Source organism: Scleropages formosus, chromosome 3 (assembly GCF_900964775.1).
Source record: "Scleropages formosus chromosome 3, fSclFor1.1, whole genome shotgun sequence".
Lineage (NCBI taxonomy): Eukaryota > Metazoa > Chordata > Actinopteri > Osteoglossiformes > Osteoglossidae > Scleropages > Scleropages formosus.
In genome coordinates, this window is record NC_041808.1 from 22,858,191 (window position 1) to 22,876,867 (window position 18,677).

The window sequence follows — 18,677 nt, forward strand, 5'->3', positions numbered from 1 at the left end:
AGGCTGGAGGGGACACACCCAGGACAGGATGCCAGTCCATCACAAGGCACTGCAGGACCCAGCCAAACCCATTGCACCACTGTGACCCTGCCTGCAATTCAGACACCAACTATTTAGCCTGCATTGTTAGTTGCCTCATGTAGCTTTTTTAATTGAGAAAAGAAAAAACACAAACATATCAAAGTGCTAACTGCCAGACCCTTTTTATAGCTGACATCTACTGCAAATTTTCTATCAAAGTAATATGACCCACCTTCACATCTGGATTAGTAATTGTGATTTAATTTCTTCAACTGAATTCCTGTTTTATATGGTGTTTCTAAGACTTGTATTTTCTCCAATGCCTGTACACACTCTAAGAGCAATTTAGAGTCAGCAGTTCCCCTGAAATTGGGTGTGGTGGTGCAGTGGGTTTGACTGGGTCCTGCTCTCCAGTGGGTCTGGGGTTTGAATCCTGCTTGGGGTGCCTTGTGATGGACTGGCGTCCCATCCTGGGTACGTCCCCTCCCCCTCCAGCCTTACACCCTGTGTTACCAGGTTAGGCACCAGCTCCCTGCGACCCCACATGGGACAAGTGGTTTCAGAAAATGTGTGTGTGAGTTGGGGGCATGGTGGCACAGTGGCGCAGTGGGTTGGACCTGGTCCTGCTCTCCAGTGGGTCTGGGGTTTGAGTCCTGCTTGGGGTGCCTTGTGACGGACTGGTGTCCCGTCCTGGGTGTGTCCCCTCCCCCTCCGGCCCTATGCCCTGTGTTGCCGGGTAGGCTCTGGTTCCCTGTGACCCTGTATGTGACAAGCGGTTCAGAAAATGTGTGTGTGTGAGTTCATCTGAAACACATTCATGTTTGGACTGTGGTAGAAAACTGGAGCACCTGAAGAAAACCTATGCGAACTCCCCAAAGTCTGTGTTTGCACACTGCAGACATTTATGCAAGAAGTCAAAGTACACTACATCTGGTACCATAGTGGTTAGTGCTACTGCCTTTGGCTCCAAAGGTTGCAGGCTGTAGTACTCTTAAGCAAGGTACTTACCCTGAATTGCTCCAGTAAAATTACCCAGCTGTATAAATGGGTACATAACTATAAGCACCTTAATATTGCAAGTGACTTAGGGGAAAAAAGTGTCAGCTAAATGAATAAGTCTGAGTCAGAATGTTCTACTAGTGGATTGGACTTTTAAAAAGCCTGATTTGAATCAAAGTAACCTGATACTTGGGTAGTGTTTTTTAACCTCATACTTTTTTTTTTTTTGCTTTTTTTCATTTACTCAAGTAGATTTTTTGGATGAATACTGTGCTTCAGTAGTTTTTGTCAAGTGTAACTGTAATGGGGCATTGGTTTAGTATATAGTGTTAGGTCTGTTTGCCAGACAGACCTTCCAGATTATATTCCTCCACTGCTGATATTTCAGTCTTGATAGGGCATTTGTAATTCCTCGCGTACTTTAGTGTTAGCAGCAGTCTGTTCTTCATGCAATGGTTATGTTTACCGGGAGCTTGTCAATGCATCTTGCAGTCTCACCTTGATCCCGAGGATCCCTCAGCAAGCTGAATTCCATTAATTTTAACGCTGTCAGGGCCAGGTTAATACTAGCTATAGAAAAGATCTGTACCAGCTGATGCTAATTTGCAACGTCTGCCTGGAGAGGGTTAAGGCAAGATAAATTTTGAATACACGAGCATGTTTTTCTGCATTCATTACCATCATTCCAAGGAGAAAAGAATGTTAATGGAGATATCAAGAAAAAAGTTTGAAATAAGTGGGGAATAACATATAAAACCACATTCCATCTCCAGATTCTTTGTGGCAGAGGCCTGCTACAAATCATGGTAGGTCCAAGGTTCAAAAGTCCCAAGCTGTTTTATAGCAGGGAGTAAATTTCTATCTTGTTAGTCATTACCTGGGGGCCTGGTGGTGCAGTGGGTTGGACTAGGTCCTGCTCTCTGGTAGGTCTGGGGTTTGAGTCTTGCCTGGGTTGCCTTGTGATAAACTGGCATCTCATCCTGGGTGTGTCCTCTCCCCCTCCAGCCTTACACCCTGTGTTGCTGAGTTAGGATCTAGCTCCCTCTGACCCTGAAGGGGACAAGTGGTTCAGACTGTGTGTGGTCATTACCTAAAATTTCCTACCTTTATCAAGGAGTTGAGGTTAATGTTATTTATATCACTGTGGCCCACCATGGCATAGGCACAATTTTGACACTGAAGGGGCAGAAATTATATGTTCTAGGAATGAATTAAATCACAGCTCAAGCATGCCAGGGCTGGGCATTTTTAGTAGGAACAGGGCTGATTGAACAGGGTGGAAAACCATACAACCTAGGTGCTCTTATCTGCTGTTAAGAACTAACCCCTGAGTAGGGCAATTTTTCCTTAGTACTTTCCCTTAGCTTTAAATGTGTTACAATATGTGTTGTGTATTTCTGAAGGCACTTTAGATGTGGAGGAATGGCTGTCTAGGCACTGCAACTGTAAAAACACAGATGAACAGAGCCAAAGCAGCATAATAAACCAGTGGCCTTTGCTATGTGAGGACTGCTGCTGGATTCTGAGCCTTGTGCTTGATCAGTTATGTACCCATAATTTCAAAACCATCTCAAGTGATACATTTTGAATAATATTAATTCACTTTATTACTCCTTACAGTAATATTATTATTATTATTTTTATTTTTTATGCAGCGCTCTTCTCACGTAGTGACACAGAGCTTTTTAACATAGGCATACAACAAGAAAAATTGATACGAACAAAGAAGACAGTCAACTTATGGCTACCATAATGAAGAACTTATTGTAGAGCTACAAGTAAACCTACTGGCCACTGGGGAAAGGAAGAAAAACTCCCAACTGAAGGTTGAGGGAGAAAAAAACCTCTGGGGGTCCACGGGCCAGTGGTTGCCCATCCCTCCCGGGCATTCTAGAAAATAACAATTTGTAAGCCAGTGTGTAACAAGTAATAATGATAATGTTGGTAAATGGCATCTTGGATCCCCAGCTCGGCATGGAACGTCTCGATCGTCATGGCAGATGGACATAATCCTCTGTAAATAAATACAGAAATAAAGGACTAAAAATTAATAATCATTCCTTGCTTTTGTTTATGTCTAGCACCAGGTCAGACAGCCTACATTTTCTAAGTACTAAGTCAGAAAGGCTGGTAAATCAATGTATTTGCTACCTTTTGCACCTACCACTTATGAAAAAGGGGTACACCTCTTACAGAGCAAGAATACAATGTGAAAATATCTACAGAAAAGATATTATCCCCTTAAACACTTATCCCCTGTTATCCCCCCTAATTCATTTCTGAAAGAGACTGCGCAGGAAAACCATATAAGGAAATTAACTAATTCCATATTTCTTATTGGGAAAAACTGTAATTTGGTCTAAGCTCATCCCAAGATCACCCTAAAATCATTCCAAATTATACCTATTGTATAAAGTAAGTGTTATGTAACGTTACAAGACAATAACAATTAATAACATCATTATTTTTTTTATTGATTCACTCATAGGCTTGTTAAATTGTATGCATGCCCACAACCATTTTTGAATCACAGCTGTAGTAGCAAATTTCAGCCTGTATAGTGTATAAAAGGCATCCTCATAATCGTACTCGGTTTTTTTAAAGTCTACATTTGAAATAGAGGTAGGAGAAATTCATTTTCATTTAATTACCTTTTTTAACTTTTTTATTCTACTCTTCTAGGTTTACATGTATTAAAAAAAATTAAATAATGATTTCATAAGGTAAACATACTGGTAATGTGCATGGACTGACTTAAAGAACACAAAGGTTGTATGTTAAATTGATATTATTGTATGAATAATGAGAAAATTAAATCACAGCGTGTCTCAAAGATTCTCGCACAGCTGCTTGGCACAATTTTCAAATGAAGTCCAAATTTATTGCATCAAACCAAATGTTGCCATGCTGGACTTTTTGTTGCAGGTGAAATGTTTCAAAAACTGAAGCAATTAACAACAAATGGTGTACCAGAAAAGTGAAAAACTAGATAGCGAGAGAACAAATAACAGGGATGAGTGTATAAACTGAAAAATATACCTCTCTGCCTTTATTGTAGGAGTGTATGTTCCAGTGTATTTGTAGATAAACTCGTTGCCTTTACTTTTCCCTGTAGGGCACCACCCAAGTGGTGAGTTGCATCATGCTCTGGGTGGAGATGGGTTTGCTTTCGTGACTCACTTTTGTAAACATGTGACTCACTCTGTTCCACACAGATATGAAAATTGGCTTTTAGACTTTGAATATAACTTGAAATATGCAGTCTAGTGTGACTGTCTTCTATCCAGTACACCTCCCCAGGACCAAGACAGGCTCAGCCAGTATGAATACAATACTACTTTCACATTTCTTTGCTCAGAGTTACCATTCTTGGTGGAAGCTGCTGTTCTACCTTATACAACATAAGTGGTATGGCTGCTTTCCAATGGTACAAGGGCTGGAGCTGAGACATATTACAGTTGGGTGCATGTCTGTGCCTGTTTTATGTTCTTACAACTGCTTATGATCATTTTTAATCATCAGAGCACATTTATGCTGGCTGCTTCATCCTGTCATACATGTTCAGTATTAAGGCTCTGCTACTTTCTTCATGTGCTACCAGATCAAAAGGGGAAAAAAATAGCTGTGAGGAAGTGGGACAGTACCTCTGTGTTATTCTCTTATGCCCGTCTCCCCACGGCAAAACCAATTTGTGTATGCATTCTGAGGGAATCAAAAAACAAAAGGTTTTTAAAAATGAATCATCTTTATTGGTGGCTTGATGGTGCATTTTGCTTGAATAAGGAAAACATCTATTAACAGCTGGAAACCAATCATAGCCATTGCTTGTCATCTGCCATCCTCCCCAACACAAGCACAGTTTTACAAATGACCATGCAACTGTGATGAAACCATTCTGCACATTGGCTTCCAGTTGCAGTCAGCACCAGGTCAAACAGATCAGCGCAACATCACAGAAAACTAGCAGTGATCACCTGAAACGCAATCACTGACCTTGTACGTAGGCCTGTTCACAATAACCTTATTTTGATTTTCTTCCTTTGCAAGCCTTAGAGTTGCGGAGTACTCCAGCTGAAAAGAAATGTGCTCACACCTTATGGAATAATGGCATGTGGCACTTTCGATGTGTGCAATGCAAAGCTCATTTTCACAACTCTGTCCCTGTGACAGCTACTAGTAGCAAGACAGTTTGAGGAATGATCTGAAAAATGACTCCTTCTACACAGAGCAGCCCCTGATGGGTATGAGACAGTTCAGGAGCATGTTGCATTGCACTACTTAAATACACATACGTATTTGAACATGCATGCCTGCACGCATTCACAAACACATGCATGCTGCAGATCTGACTATAAAACATGTAGTGTAAAATAGAAAATTAAATTATTCCAAACTCAGGGAGGCTAAGATGGGTTTTACACCTTCCTCATGTCTCACAGGAGCATGTCACCCTGTCCACCAGGCTGACTGCAATGAGTGCAACAAATTAAAAACACTGTGGTTTCTCACATTGCTCCCCTGGGGCCAGTGGGATAGGTCACCAGTGGGTTGTTCTCCAAAGAGAATCTGCCCAGCTCTAACCCCTACATGATTAAAGTTGATCCCTTCATATAAGTAAAATAACTGACTTCCTGCTGCTCCATTTTTCCCAGCGTCAGCTGATGAAACCTGTCTATAGGGTTGACAACCTGTAGCACCCTTGTCTACAGCTGGCAATGCCAGTGCCTTAACAGCAAGGAAGGGCATGATGAAAATGAGCCCATTTTCACAGATAAAGTTCTTTTCAGCTTTGAAGCAGCCCTCAGTTTTAAGAAGGACTGAGCGTTATTGAAATTGACTTTCCAAATTAGTGTATCGTCCCTCTGAAATGTGAGACAGTGTAGACATATACCACATTAATGCCCAAAGACGTTTATACTTCTTAATGACTTTTAAATCTGTTTCTCAACTTTTCAAAGGTACTATACCCCATGCAAGACAAATGTCCTCTAGAAAGACTTCTTAGTCTCAGGGGTTTGGGTTGTGTAGCTTACTATGCACTGCAGGGGACTGCTGGCCATTGCTATGGACCTGCTGCTAAAGTGTGTGCATAGAGATGTGTCCTCTGCAACTCAGAAGCCTGAGGGTATGTTGGGTAAATGTTCAAGGAGCACATCAGCAGAATCCCTTACAGCAGCACAATGTCCATCTCCCCCCACCAAGGCTGAGGCTACCAGCGGCTTATAATATGGTTCATGTAGTCCTCGGTGGGCACACGTATTGTCTCTTCACCACCCTCATTGTGGAGAGGCTCCGGGTTTAGCCGGTGGTTCTGAAGCCACTGCTCTTGCCGGTCCAGTTGACGTTTGTACTGGTAGCGTTGTTGAAAAAGGTCCTTGGCATAGTCATATAGCTGCATATCAAGCTCATTGAGCTCCTCGATGCGCAGTATTGTGTCATTGTCCACATCTACGCCTCCTGCCCGTGTGCTGTTGTACTGCACAAAGGGTCGGATGAAGCGCAGCCGGAATGTTCTCTCAAAGAGGTACTGGGTCTTGCGCTGGAACTCTGTCAGGCCGAAAAAGGCCATGTCCCGCAGGTTCTTCTTGGCAGACTCCAGCAGCATCTGGGCACGCTTCTTCTCAGACAGGAAGGACATGTTATAGCAGCCTACCAGACTGAGGTCAGCCAGCATGCGCACCTGCCGGTTGTTGGCCAGATTATAGGGACAGTCCATGAACTGCTGCAGCGTGCATCCTGACCAGTCTGTGCCCTCATAGCAGGCTGGTAGCTCCTCGGGAGTGGGCGTGCGACCGTCACACATGTGGAGCGAGGTCTTCCAGGTGGCGCCGCGTTGTACGTGCCGCCACTCACTCAGATAGCGGGACACAGGGTCTCGAAGCAGTGTGATGTAGTAGAACTTCCTGAAAAGGGAAGCAGAAAAGAGCAGTCAGGGCATGGTGTTCCAAGGGAGAGCTTCTCACACACTTTTCCAAACAGTGATGCTATGTGCCTCTCAATGATAAGAAGTACAGCTCACGTATGACAAGGCCTGGACTGACAGCTTAAGCAACAGATAATTTATGTAAACCCGGATTTGAACATGGAGATAAAAGGGGAAGAATGAGGACACATCATTTTCACACCAAACAGGTCCCAGACTACTCTTCACTCAAAGAACTCAGACAATCAAGAAGCCTGACAACCAGTTCCACGCCTACAGTACATAACAGAGCTCTTACCTCACCGCTTCTCCCATCGGGCTCCTCATTAACGCACATATTCGCATTATGTTTTGAAAGTACTTGCCCATGACTTCCTAAAAAACACTCCACCAAATAAAGGTAAAAACCATCTTCCTGTCAGACTGCAATCATTTCACTTGGGGGGGGGGGGGGAACTTGCAATACTGTGTCTAAAAAATAAATGCATTGCAAACATTAATTATGATCATCATTACCACTGAATGTTATGCTCCCTAGGCTCTCACACAGTGGTACATCTGGCTCGACTTCCATTCATTCCATACAGTCTCACAAGGCAACTGCATAATTTGTGTTCTCTCAAATGTACAAGAAATGAGAGACAAGGATCCACTGAAAGTTCCATAGTCTGTCCTGGTCAGAATGTTAAAATGGTACTGATTAAAAACAGCATGTAGAGAGGAGGAGGGGGAAGGACTTTTTAAAATTTAATTTTATGCTTATTTCTTCTCTGAATTACAAATTACAGGAATTAAGGATTTGGTATTTTACAGTTAGCATTTTATTTTTAAGGTTTACAGAGCCTGTAGGGTAACGGCAAACTACTTGTGAAAATCTCATTTCTGTGCATGGAACCCCTGCGAACATGAAGCGTCTATGCATCTTAAAGCCATTTAAGATGCTTCCTCACAGCACAGTGACACTTAACATCATCCCAACCTTGCTGCACTGTTGTAGCTGTGTGCTAACAACTATAAGGCATGGTGATGTTGGCCCCTATCTGTGGCTAGTTAGATCCAGCCAGCCTTGTGGTAGGACTGGAAACACCCAGAGAGAAAACTGCTGGAGAAAAAACAGAGTAAAAGCAAAGGAAAAACCCTACTGTATGAATCTGGTACAGGGGAGTATGGCATCAAGCAAAAATCTGAGCACAGCACTTCTACCTTCTAGCATGACTTCAGCAAAGAAGCGGCAACCTGTCAGAATCTGCAAGTCTGGCAAAACATAATTACCATACATTACCATCATGTCTGCTTTAACAGCTTCAACTTATATAAGGGGGAGGGAAAAAAATTCCCAGAGCAAAATAAATTGCAACCCTAGAAATGCCATACAAGTTTAAAAGAGACTACATTTAAACGGACTTCAACTGCCTGCCTTTCTTTTTCTGTTGAGTTACCAAAGAGACTAAATGTGTTTGAGTAAATGTTCCTTGCTAAAGCAATTCTTCTAGCAGCCATGTGAGGGTGACAAACCCAAATAGATAGAAAAGATATATTCTGAACCTTCTGAAAGCTTTTTTCAATCCTATCTGCTAATAAACCATTGCAAAGAAGACAGGAAGGGCAGTGAATAAGAGACCGCTACAGTATAGTAGAATAAAGAGAGGTGGTGGAGCTGTTCTTGTTGTCCCTGTAAAAGCACACTATTATGACCTAGCTACTCCAAATCCATTAAGAACAAGGAAAACCAAGTGTCTGTCTGCGTTTTCTGTAAATTATGCTTTTCAAAAAGGAAAAACTACAGTTACTGGCAAAGACAGTGTATTCCCCCCTCATCTGCTCATGTTATAAGTTTTATTGTTGATCTTCACAGAGCTCAGGACCCGTACACATGACGAGGTTTCCATTAGCAATACTGCTGCTCAAAACGTCTACTGATCGAACTGAAACAGCTGGTGGAGTTTGGAAGAGGTCGAGTAATCACTGTAATATAAGACCTAAGCAGGTCTTCACAAGACGCCGATCCAAGACACCGAGGGTCGGTGAGAACTGCTGTACTTCGGTCAGTGCCACTGTAGGCTCCTCTGGGTCACCAAGGATAAGTGCTGGACATTGTTAGTCAATCCGTGTCATTGTGTGAAGCCAAGCAACAATACATTTAGTGCTGCGGAGGAGTCTGTGTCGCTGCTGTCATTTTCACGTGGAGTACAAAGCCAGCCGTTTCATCCTGTGTCTTCCCTCACAGCCAACGGTGAATCCCTTCACAGTCTCATGCACCTGAAAGCACACAATATTTCAGAAAGCCCTGGCACTCTTAGGAGCGGAGCAAAGGTGCTGAAGCCTAAAAATCAGCTCTTTACAGCTGCTCTAGTACTTCGTAAAGCACTTTAACAAATAGCTGTGACTCATTTTGGCTTCACTTGGTTTCGAATAATGGTAATAGTGGATTAATAATGGTAATAGTGGATCAGTACACACCGTCTCCCTCGTTTCCAGCTGGGTTTTTTTTTTTTTTTTTTGCATCAGCAATCTAGTTGCACTGCGACTTTTCGGCCTGAGAAGAACTAAACTGACCCCACCCCACATAGGCAGGGCTCACTGACTATTACCAATTGCATGTCGGTCACAGGGCACCACACAGGCGACCCTACATGTACTGACAAAGCTGCTGTCTTGCCATATGCTTTTGATTTTCGAGTAGAAGCTTACTTTTTACGACAGCCTGCATGTGGCCAGCAATGGTGAGTGACGTGTCAATGTAATGCTATGTTTGCGATCTCAGAGCTGTATGCTGTTAAAAGTAACAGAGCTTGTTTGCAGTTAAGCTTTAAAAAAATTGAAACTGAGAACAAAATGACCTCTCAACAAAATCTCCGGTCTTATTAAGCGTCGGCCCCACCGCTCATAGCTCCTCCTGTGACTGACTGACTGCGAGAAGGGGGTCCAGGAAGCGGAGACCCTACAGCAGGGCTGCCACACGTGTCACATATCACACACAGAGGGAGCACGGGATGTGGTGTGGAGATTTCGATTACTTTCTACGATGAACAAAGGCGCAAGGAATGGTTCATTCCCTATTGTTTCCCTGGGTAATGAGAAAAACTTGTCACACACCAGGCCCTCTGAATATGACTACCAGAAATGAGCACTCTTGTCTCTGAAGGCGGTAAAAACGATCTGCTCTAGAGAGCATCATTTTCTACACTTCATGAAATCCTAACTTATTTTCGAAGCCCAAGACGACGACTTTTCGGAACGACTTTTGGTTCGGTACTCTTCGTATTACTTGTCTCAGTCTTCTGCGTATTTGTGTACTCTGGGGACATCACAAATCCAAACCCTACAGCACAACCCGAGTCTAAGTCGCACGCTTCCTGTGTTTACAAAGGAGTAGTCTCAGCTGTAGGAGCCTGACTGGCAGTGCTCAGGATGTCCTGTGGTATCAACATGTTATTAAACATGCTGAGTTTAACAGAATACTTTCTGATCCATGACATACCATTTCTCCCATTTAAAAAAAAAAAAAAAAAAAAAAAAAAAAAAAAAGCATTTCACTAACTGTGCAGTTAGCTCAGATGTCAGACGCTGTCTATTCCTCTTATTTCCCCAATGGGCAGCTTAGATAAAATGACCTGAATACCTAGCGGGAAAACAAAGCATAAGTCAGTCTAGGGCGACTACTGGAAAAAGCAGCGCTCATGAAACCTGATGACAGAACTGAACAATGGCTTCCAACAAGTCGATAACATTTTCATATCTTTCCTTGTAATGGTCCGGGCATCCGTTCACATGTTACTATATCTGTGGAGGAAAACACTTCTGGCTCCAAGCCAGACTTGCCTGGCAAATCAACCCATTTAACCCTTCTGGCTCACTCCTGTTGAGCACACTGAACACATTGGGCATGCAGCCAGGCCTCTCTTCAATAAGACTGCTTGTTTTCAAACAATAAAAACCCTGACTGCTTAACACAAATTGTGCACCTGTGCTCATTCCCGGCCCCCATCTCACCACCGCACCCTCCGCTAGTCTGAGTATGGCCATCTGAAAACATAACGAAGCTAACGGAAATCAAAAATACGGTGACTGCCCTGCAATGTAATGTTAGGACACAGACCACAGTCTGAAGGCACTCTGCTGTTTAGCCGAAGTGTCAACATCATTTATCTTGGTTTGTTTTTGCAGGGATAAACAGGATGCACTACAGCTGGAGGGAAGACCATTCTTAGCATGAACTGCATGTTTCTAGCAGCTCCCACCCAGATGGATGCTGGACCACCGTTCCACAAAGCAGCAAAGTGGATCCCATCTTCCTTGTATAGGAAGCACTGAGGACTGGTGACTAAACAGTCAGGCTGCTGAACCCTAGTTCCAATCTCAGGGGAAGAGAAAACACAGTGGATGCGTGAGAAGTGCAAGGACTGTGCCCTAACTCAGTCAGAGAACAACGGTACGGGATGCTTACAAAAACTAACATCAAACCAGGTGTTAAGACAGGAACAAACATGCTTCTGAGGACAGTTATGGACTGTCTCATAGACTTTTCTGTCCTGCTTTTGGAGTTGTACCAGTGACAGAAAAATCACCTGAATAATTTAAGTGACCTTTTTCTCCCAAGAGGAAAAGAAAGGAAAACTAGATGTTGCATCCTGAGGGAAGACAGCACGTCCTTAAATTGAAGGCCCCAGAAGTGCTCAGCACATCATTGGTACTTCTAATCCCTTCATGACCTGAGGCATATTGGTACCAAGGGACGAACCACCTATTTAGAGCTGATGAACAGCAGTTCATAACCTTGCATAGTATGAAAATGACAGGTTTTTATGTGAGAAGTAGATACTGGACACATTTCGACAAGCTAGCAAAGGGCCATGTAAGAAATGAGTAACAAAGTAACAGACACTCCACTAGCATGGTAGTGTAACTCCCCACATGCAGTACTATCCTACATAAAGTACTACTCACTGGCATGACTGGACTTCATATTAAAGCTCTGACCGCGCTATATGCGACCTTGCATATCGAGCCGTGTTATATCGGGCCTACAGCGTACTTCCAATGTCACCTCAAAGACAAGGGACGACTGGCAGAACCTTCTGATGAGCTAAATGTGCTTGATAGCTGAGCACAAAGTCATGAGTTGCTCTTTGCTTGTTCCACCATAGTTCATCAGACTGGTAAGACACCAGCACAAGAGCAGCATTCACACGTTCCAGCTTATTCATCTAATCGCAGCAAGTGACAGTAGTCAAACCCTTGCCCAAACGCCATCTGCCCGACTGTGCTGCGACATCAGCATCCCGCAGGAGGACCGAAATGCCTACAATCTCTCCTCTCCACTGCCAGAAATTTCAGCCTGAGAAGAATTAAGCTGCTTATTTATTTGGCAGCAAGATACGGTAATCCGAAAAGAAGAAACACTCACAAAAAAGCAAAAACAAAAATAAAACTGCAAACCTCCTGTATACTCTGTCCCTGCAGCATGTTTTTATCGGCTTCTTTATTTGAAACCTAGCTGCTGCAGCAAAATGAGAGACAGCAGCAGGCAACTAGGAGACAGGTCTCAGCATTGCTGCCATATGTGTTCACTCCACATCCCATCAAACAACACTACCATGTTCTTCCTCTTCACTGTATGGACACGAAACACCTAAGCTGAACTCACGACTGTGTCCAACACTCACTTGTAGCATCATCGCTTCTGGCAAATCTCCTTTCCCACAGAATGGACAGCAGTGGAGAAAGAGCCTGACTCAAGGGTATCACTCCTCTGTTCAACCATCAACTGGAACCCACGGCCAGAGGCTTGATCAAAGAGAACTTCACAAATTTCAAGTTTACTATGGGAACATAAACAGCAGGCAGTGCTTTCAGCCACTGAGAAATACATAACTTAATACTTCAGTCAGGTTCATTCAGAAATCGCGGTAAAAATGTCAAAAAAGAAAAAAAAAAAACAAACAAAAAAAAAAAACGCAAGGCCTTTAAAAAGGAGAATTCCCATTGTTCCTTCATTACCGCGTTCCATAATTAACGTAGTTTTCAGCAGCCACACATCCAGGTGGACCTTCTCTCTATATCTCCATCCACAGCCCAAGAAGGCTGATCAGTGTGAGACCACGCAGAGCCTGTGTGTTGAACTCTCTGCAACAGTCCTTCTGTTATCGTAGCCCCACACACACACACACACACAACCAGGCTACACGATTTTTCTCCTCACCTACAAGTACTAGAAGGCAGGCTTTGTGAGGCAACTTCACGGTGAATCCATGCTTCACTGAGGCTGTCAAGACCTACATGGATGGACAGTGATTGACTCAGTCATGGACATTGTGTGCAGTTGCGATCCAAACTCTGGTTAAGTGTTGGTGAGTCCAATGCGACTCATGGTGATCGTTTGTGTGGTGAGAGAGTATGGAAGTGTTGTAGGTTTGCCTTCCTCCATACGTGAGCAGGAGTCAAACCCATGCCCGAACGAGCTGCACAGACAGGAACATTTATTGTGAGAGACAAGAACTGAACATTGCAACCACCACAGACACAATACTGTAGAAATTAAGAAGCTGGAGGAATCGGAAATGATTTTCACAGGCAGAACATCCATTTATGCTCTGCTTTGAGAATGAATATAAAAATGACAGGATTTATCAGCTTGTCAGATGTGATGTGTGCATTGCTCATTAACTGCTAACACTGCTAGCAAACTAACTCCTTTGTATATTTTCTCTTTGCATTCTTTTACTGTCGCCTTTGTGCAAACAGAACATGCTCTCTTTTTCAGCATGCTGTCACTTTGTTGAGAAGAGTTCTTTACAAAAATAAACTGATATTAGTACTGAAAAACATTCCAGACACCATAATTACAACAAAGCAGTTGGAAACGATACATATGCACTTGGCCAAATGATACATATTTAATCAAGGATTAAAGCAGAAGGGTCAATCTAGTAGTTCTCTAAATGTACTCTCTAAGCTTCTGCAACTGAACAGAATTTCCCACTGGTATTACACACACACACACACACACACACACACACACACACACACCTGAAACCACTTGTCCCATGCAGGGTTGTGGGGAGCCGAAGCCCAACCTGGCAACACAGGGCACAAGGCTGGAGGGGGAGGGGACACACCCAGGATGGGATGCCAGTCCATCACAAGGCACCCCAAGCGGGACTCAAACCCCAGACCCACCGGTGAGCAGGACCCAGCCAAACCCACTGCGCCACCACGCAACCTGCCACGCAACCCCCCCCCCCCCCCCCCCCCCCCCCCCCCCCCCCCCCCCCCCCCCCCCGCTATTAATACAATTTAATTAATTTGTTCAAATGGGTAAGACCAAGACATCTGCCTACCAATGTGTATAATTTGTGTAGTAAAACATAGCCACAGGAGTTGTAGAAGAGCAAGATGGCAAGTCTCTGTTGAGAAGTGATAATTGTACATTAACACAATCACCAACAAGCCTTTCAGCTTCAGACAGGTCAAAGCAAAATGAAAAGCTGCTTATGTTTTTTTTTGCTTAGTCAATACTGAAGTGTCATCACAGAGAGGAATATCATCTATACTTTTTAATGAAATCAGTTTGAGTTCCATTGAAATAATTTCTGAGATGCGAAGAGGCTGAGAACACAGTGGGAGGCAAAACCCAGGAAACACCAGCAGAGTAGATGTTCCAGTTGGATTCACTGGGTTGTCAAATGTAAGACCTGCTGAGAAACATGCAGAGGTAATTCGAATTTTTCATGTTCCTCCACTCATAGCTTTTTCTGGTAGGAAGCTTTTGAAATAAGATGCCATTGACTAACTTTAGCTCTATCCCAAACAACAGAGGCTGAGATTGTAAGATGCTGATTATCTTGATAACACAGGTACTGTATATATTCCCGTAATCTCCCTATAGAATGGTTCATTATCCAAAAAGAGTTGAGTTCAGTCTCCACTGTTTAGTTTTAGGAGACATCCCTTAAAACTCAGCTTCTAAACATACTGCTACTTGGTCTGAGAGCATAATAAGGCCAATCTGGCAAGATGTGACTGTATGTAAAAAGATATTAGAAATGAAGATAAAGTCTACTCTGGTATAAGATTGGTTAGGAAAGAAAAAAAAAAAAGTGTGTAATCCTGAATGTCAAGGTGCAAGTCTCTCCAGATATCAACGAGACAGACTGGAACTCATTATTAATTGTAGAAGACTTTAAATTTGATCTGCAGGATGAAGATATAAAAATGTTTTAAGTGGTTGAATGGGCTTGGTTTACAGGGCTATGCCTACCTTCGCCAAAGCAAAAACTTTATTCAAGAATTAAAGGGCGTCTGCCACATCTTTTATAGATTAATACGAAAACGATATTAATTGTCACACAAAATAAGAACGCAATCACCAGTTGAGATGAAACTAAACAAAAAGGCTCAAGCCTTGGTCAAAACAAAGCCAAGAGACACTCTCGTAAAGCCCTAAAGTCATTTTCTATGAAAGCCTTCACCTTAAACTATAAGGTCAACTGTAAGAAAATCAAATCAGAAAACCATATGTCAAACAAGAAAAGCAAGAACACCTTCATTCATGCCTCTTCACCCAGAAATCACATCTTATTCTCTTCTTGCCATCACAATATACCTCTCCAACTTTACCTTCACACACAGACGAAGCCATTCATCACAGGAGAATGCCGACATGATTGCTTACCCATTGTAAGCAAACTAAATTATAATGTGGAAAAATGCAGCCAAAACAGCAACACAAACCAGAAACAGAACGGCAATCTTTCTTTAAATTTGGTAGTTTCTAAGCCCTGTGAATTATGACTACAGTCCAAGCTATGAGCGCACACAGTGTCCTATTTAGTGTCTCTTCTGCTTCAAATCAATAAATCTGACAGGGATGGAACTTCATCATTTGAGTATAAATGAATTTCCAACACAGAGCTCTTGCAACTCTAAAAGAGCAAATGCTCTTTCACACCAAACAGTGTTTCATGGGGCCAGAAAAAATCTAAACGGAACCAGAATACATTCCGGAGACTGGCACTTTCCTACCTCACTGAGCTTATTACAAAATAGACATAAAATTGAGCTCTTTGATCACAAAACCTTGGTCTGAGAACTGTAGGTGGAGGGCATTTAGTGAACATCCTCTAAATCTTGCATGTTGTACTTACCATTTATCTTTGGTTCTTCTAGTTTTACTGTAGTCTTCAGAACACCAGAGTCACCTGGAAAGCCCATGGTTGCAGCTGTACAGTGATGCATGATGGATCAGCTGCCCGAAGACTGGATTCTGACTATTATCCATCCATCCATCCATTTTCTATGCCACTTAGTCCTTCTAGGGTCATGGTGGCAAAAAGGAGAGCAGAGAAGCCCAGACATCCCTGTCCCTTGCAACTTCCTCCAACTCAACCCAGGGGATCCCCAGCCACTTCCAAGTCAACTGGGAGATATAATCTCTTCAGCGAGTCCTGGGCTGACCTCGAGGTCTTTTCCCAATTGGCTGTGCCTGGTATACCTCCAAAGGGAGGTGTCCAGGGGGCATCCTTATAAGATGCCCGAACCACCTCAACTGGTTCCTCCCAGATGTACTCCTCACCCTATCATGGAGAGAGAGTCCCAACAACCTGTAGAGAAAACTCATTTCAGCCGCTTATATCTGCAATCTTATTCTTTCGGTCATTACCCAGAGTTCATGACCATAGGTGAGGGTAGGGACGCAAACCAACCAGTAAAGAGAGAGGTTTGCCTTATGGCTCAGCTCCCTCTTCACCACCACAGTTCAGTACAGCGACCGCATTACTGCTACTGCTGCTCCCCGTCTGCAACCAATCTCATGCTCCCTTCTCCCACTGGCACACAGAGATGTGTATCAGGTGTATTAAATGCTATTTCGATTTACGATATTTCGAACTTATGATGGGATTCAGAAAATGTAACCCATCATAAATCAGGGACCACCTGTATCGACTAAATTAACTGGACATCTTAGTTATACACACCCTCTATATGCTGTATGTCCAACATAATGTGTGACAATATCAAAGTGGGTGTGCAGCAACTGGTACTTGGACCCCCAGAGATTTATTTTTCTCTTTCTTTGAGTTGGAAGTTTTATGTTTTCCTCTTCTCAGCTGCCAGTTTTCTTACTTACATACTGTTTGCAAACCATTACCACTGTCTGTGTCAGTCGTGTCCCTCGCTTGAAAAAAATACTTTGTAAAAATAGTCTTCACCCACCTTATTAGGATACTGCATTCCTGAAAAGCCTTTTGTAAGATTAATTCTCATAAGTCAAAGATGTCATTACCAATAGCTTCAATTGTAAAAATGTTTGAGTTCCTGAGCCCCAAAAGTGACACCCATATATGATAAAATAATTCCAAACCCTCTAAAATTGTCACAACTTCAATAATTAGCATTAGTTATCATAACCTGGCAGTTTTCCTTGAAAATCTAGGCTACATGGTTACATCATATGTGGATGCAATTCATAATTTATCACTCTAGGAAAGTTGTCATACAAGTTATTTTTTATATGCCTCAGCTGAAATTATTCATTTGCTGTATTTATTCTTCTTGACTTTTTGTTTTTTTTTTTTTTAAAAATATGAATTTTATCATTACCTCTAGAATAACCAAAATATGGCCAACAAAGGACCCTGTAGGAAACTTTCAGTTTTGGCAAACAGTAGTTTCAAGAGACTTTTAACTCAATATTCGAAGGAAAGCTTTGGGAGGTCCTGTCACAGAGAATGCCCTTGTGAACTTTGATGACAACGTTTACTGCCATACTATTGCCATCTATAGAGAGAGCAGGAAGACCGATATGGCCTCTAGAAGCCCTGCAGCTCCTGGCAATAATGACCTTAACAAAGAGTCTTCTGAAAACATCTCACGCAGTAAAAACAAACAGCCAGTTGCCATGGAATCAGACAGAGCTCTAAAAAAAAAAAGGTGGAGAGTGAGTAAACATTTCTCTGAACAGTGATTTCCATTCACTAACACAGTAATGGGAAAATTCCAATGCTTTTAAATTTATTAAAAGTGACAAAAACACATTTAATGCATCAAAATCAGTTTGAGTTGATAAATGGGCATATCTTTGGGCATTATTAACTGAACTGAATTGTTTCCTTCAGATCTGATATAGTCAACCTTCAACACAAGGTTGCTGAGAAAACACAGACAGTCCAGCAAAGATGCTCACAATGACAAAGAAGGACCATTTAGAAAAGAATGAGACAAGGGGGTGGGATAACAGGACCTGGCTGCTGGAGTCAAGTTCTGGCCCTTCTCAGAGGTTGTTTAAGGCAAGACTAAGTCCAGAATCATCAATGGGGTACACAGTGACAAACAGGACTCATGGAACAGGGCACTGGAGATATCTGCAAAGCACAAACCACCCTGCTCAGCAGAAACTATGTCTAGCATAGAGGGAAGGTCGCCAGCAGCTGGAGTCATGCATGATGCATGGTGCATGTAAAAGGGAAGCAATGTGCAGTTGTGATGGTGGGAATACCGAGAACACCTGCGAGGAATAGCGGTCACTTGGTGGCTTTTCCGAGACACGACACAATGAACTGCGCACTGATGAGGCCAACGGAAGGACAGATGGCGGTGTCTGCAGCTCGGCCTCTGTCCGGGACCTCCCAGCAGGGACTACGACGTGTGTGTTTACAGTGAGAGGCAACATTTCACAAACCTTGGCAGAGACTTCTTAAAAGCCTAAATTCTAAAATTTTCATATCTTGGCAGA

At 42.8% G+C, this 18,677-nt stretch overlaps 1 protein-coding gene across 1 annotated transcript in view; it reads right to left on the reverse strand.

Moving 5' to 3' along the window:
- Positions 1 to 4,746: 4,746 nt before the first annotated feature.
- Positions 4,747 to 18,677, reverse strand: part of hs6st1a (heparan sulfate 6-O-sulfotransferase 1a) — a 38,554-nt gene continuing 24,623 nt past the window's right edge. Inside the window, exon 2 of the mRNA XM_018756123.2 lies at positions 4,747 to 6,923. Coding sequence (XP_018611639.1) covers positions 6,230 to 6,923 — 694 coding nt within the window. The 3' untranslated portion in view covers positions 4,747 to 6,229. The remainder of the gene's footprint in view (positions 6,924 to 18,677) is intronic.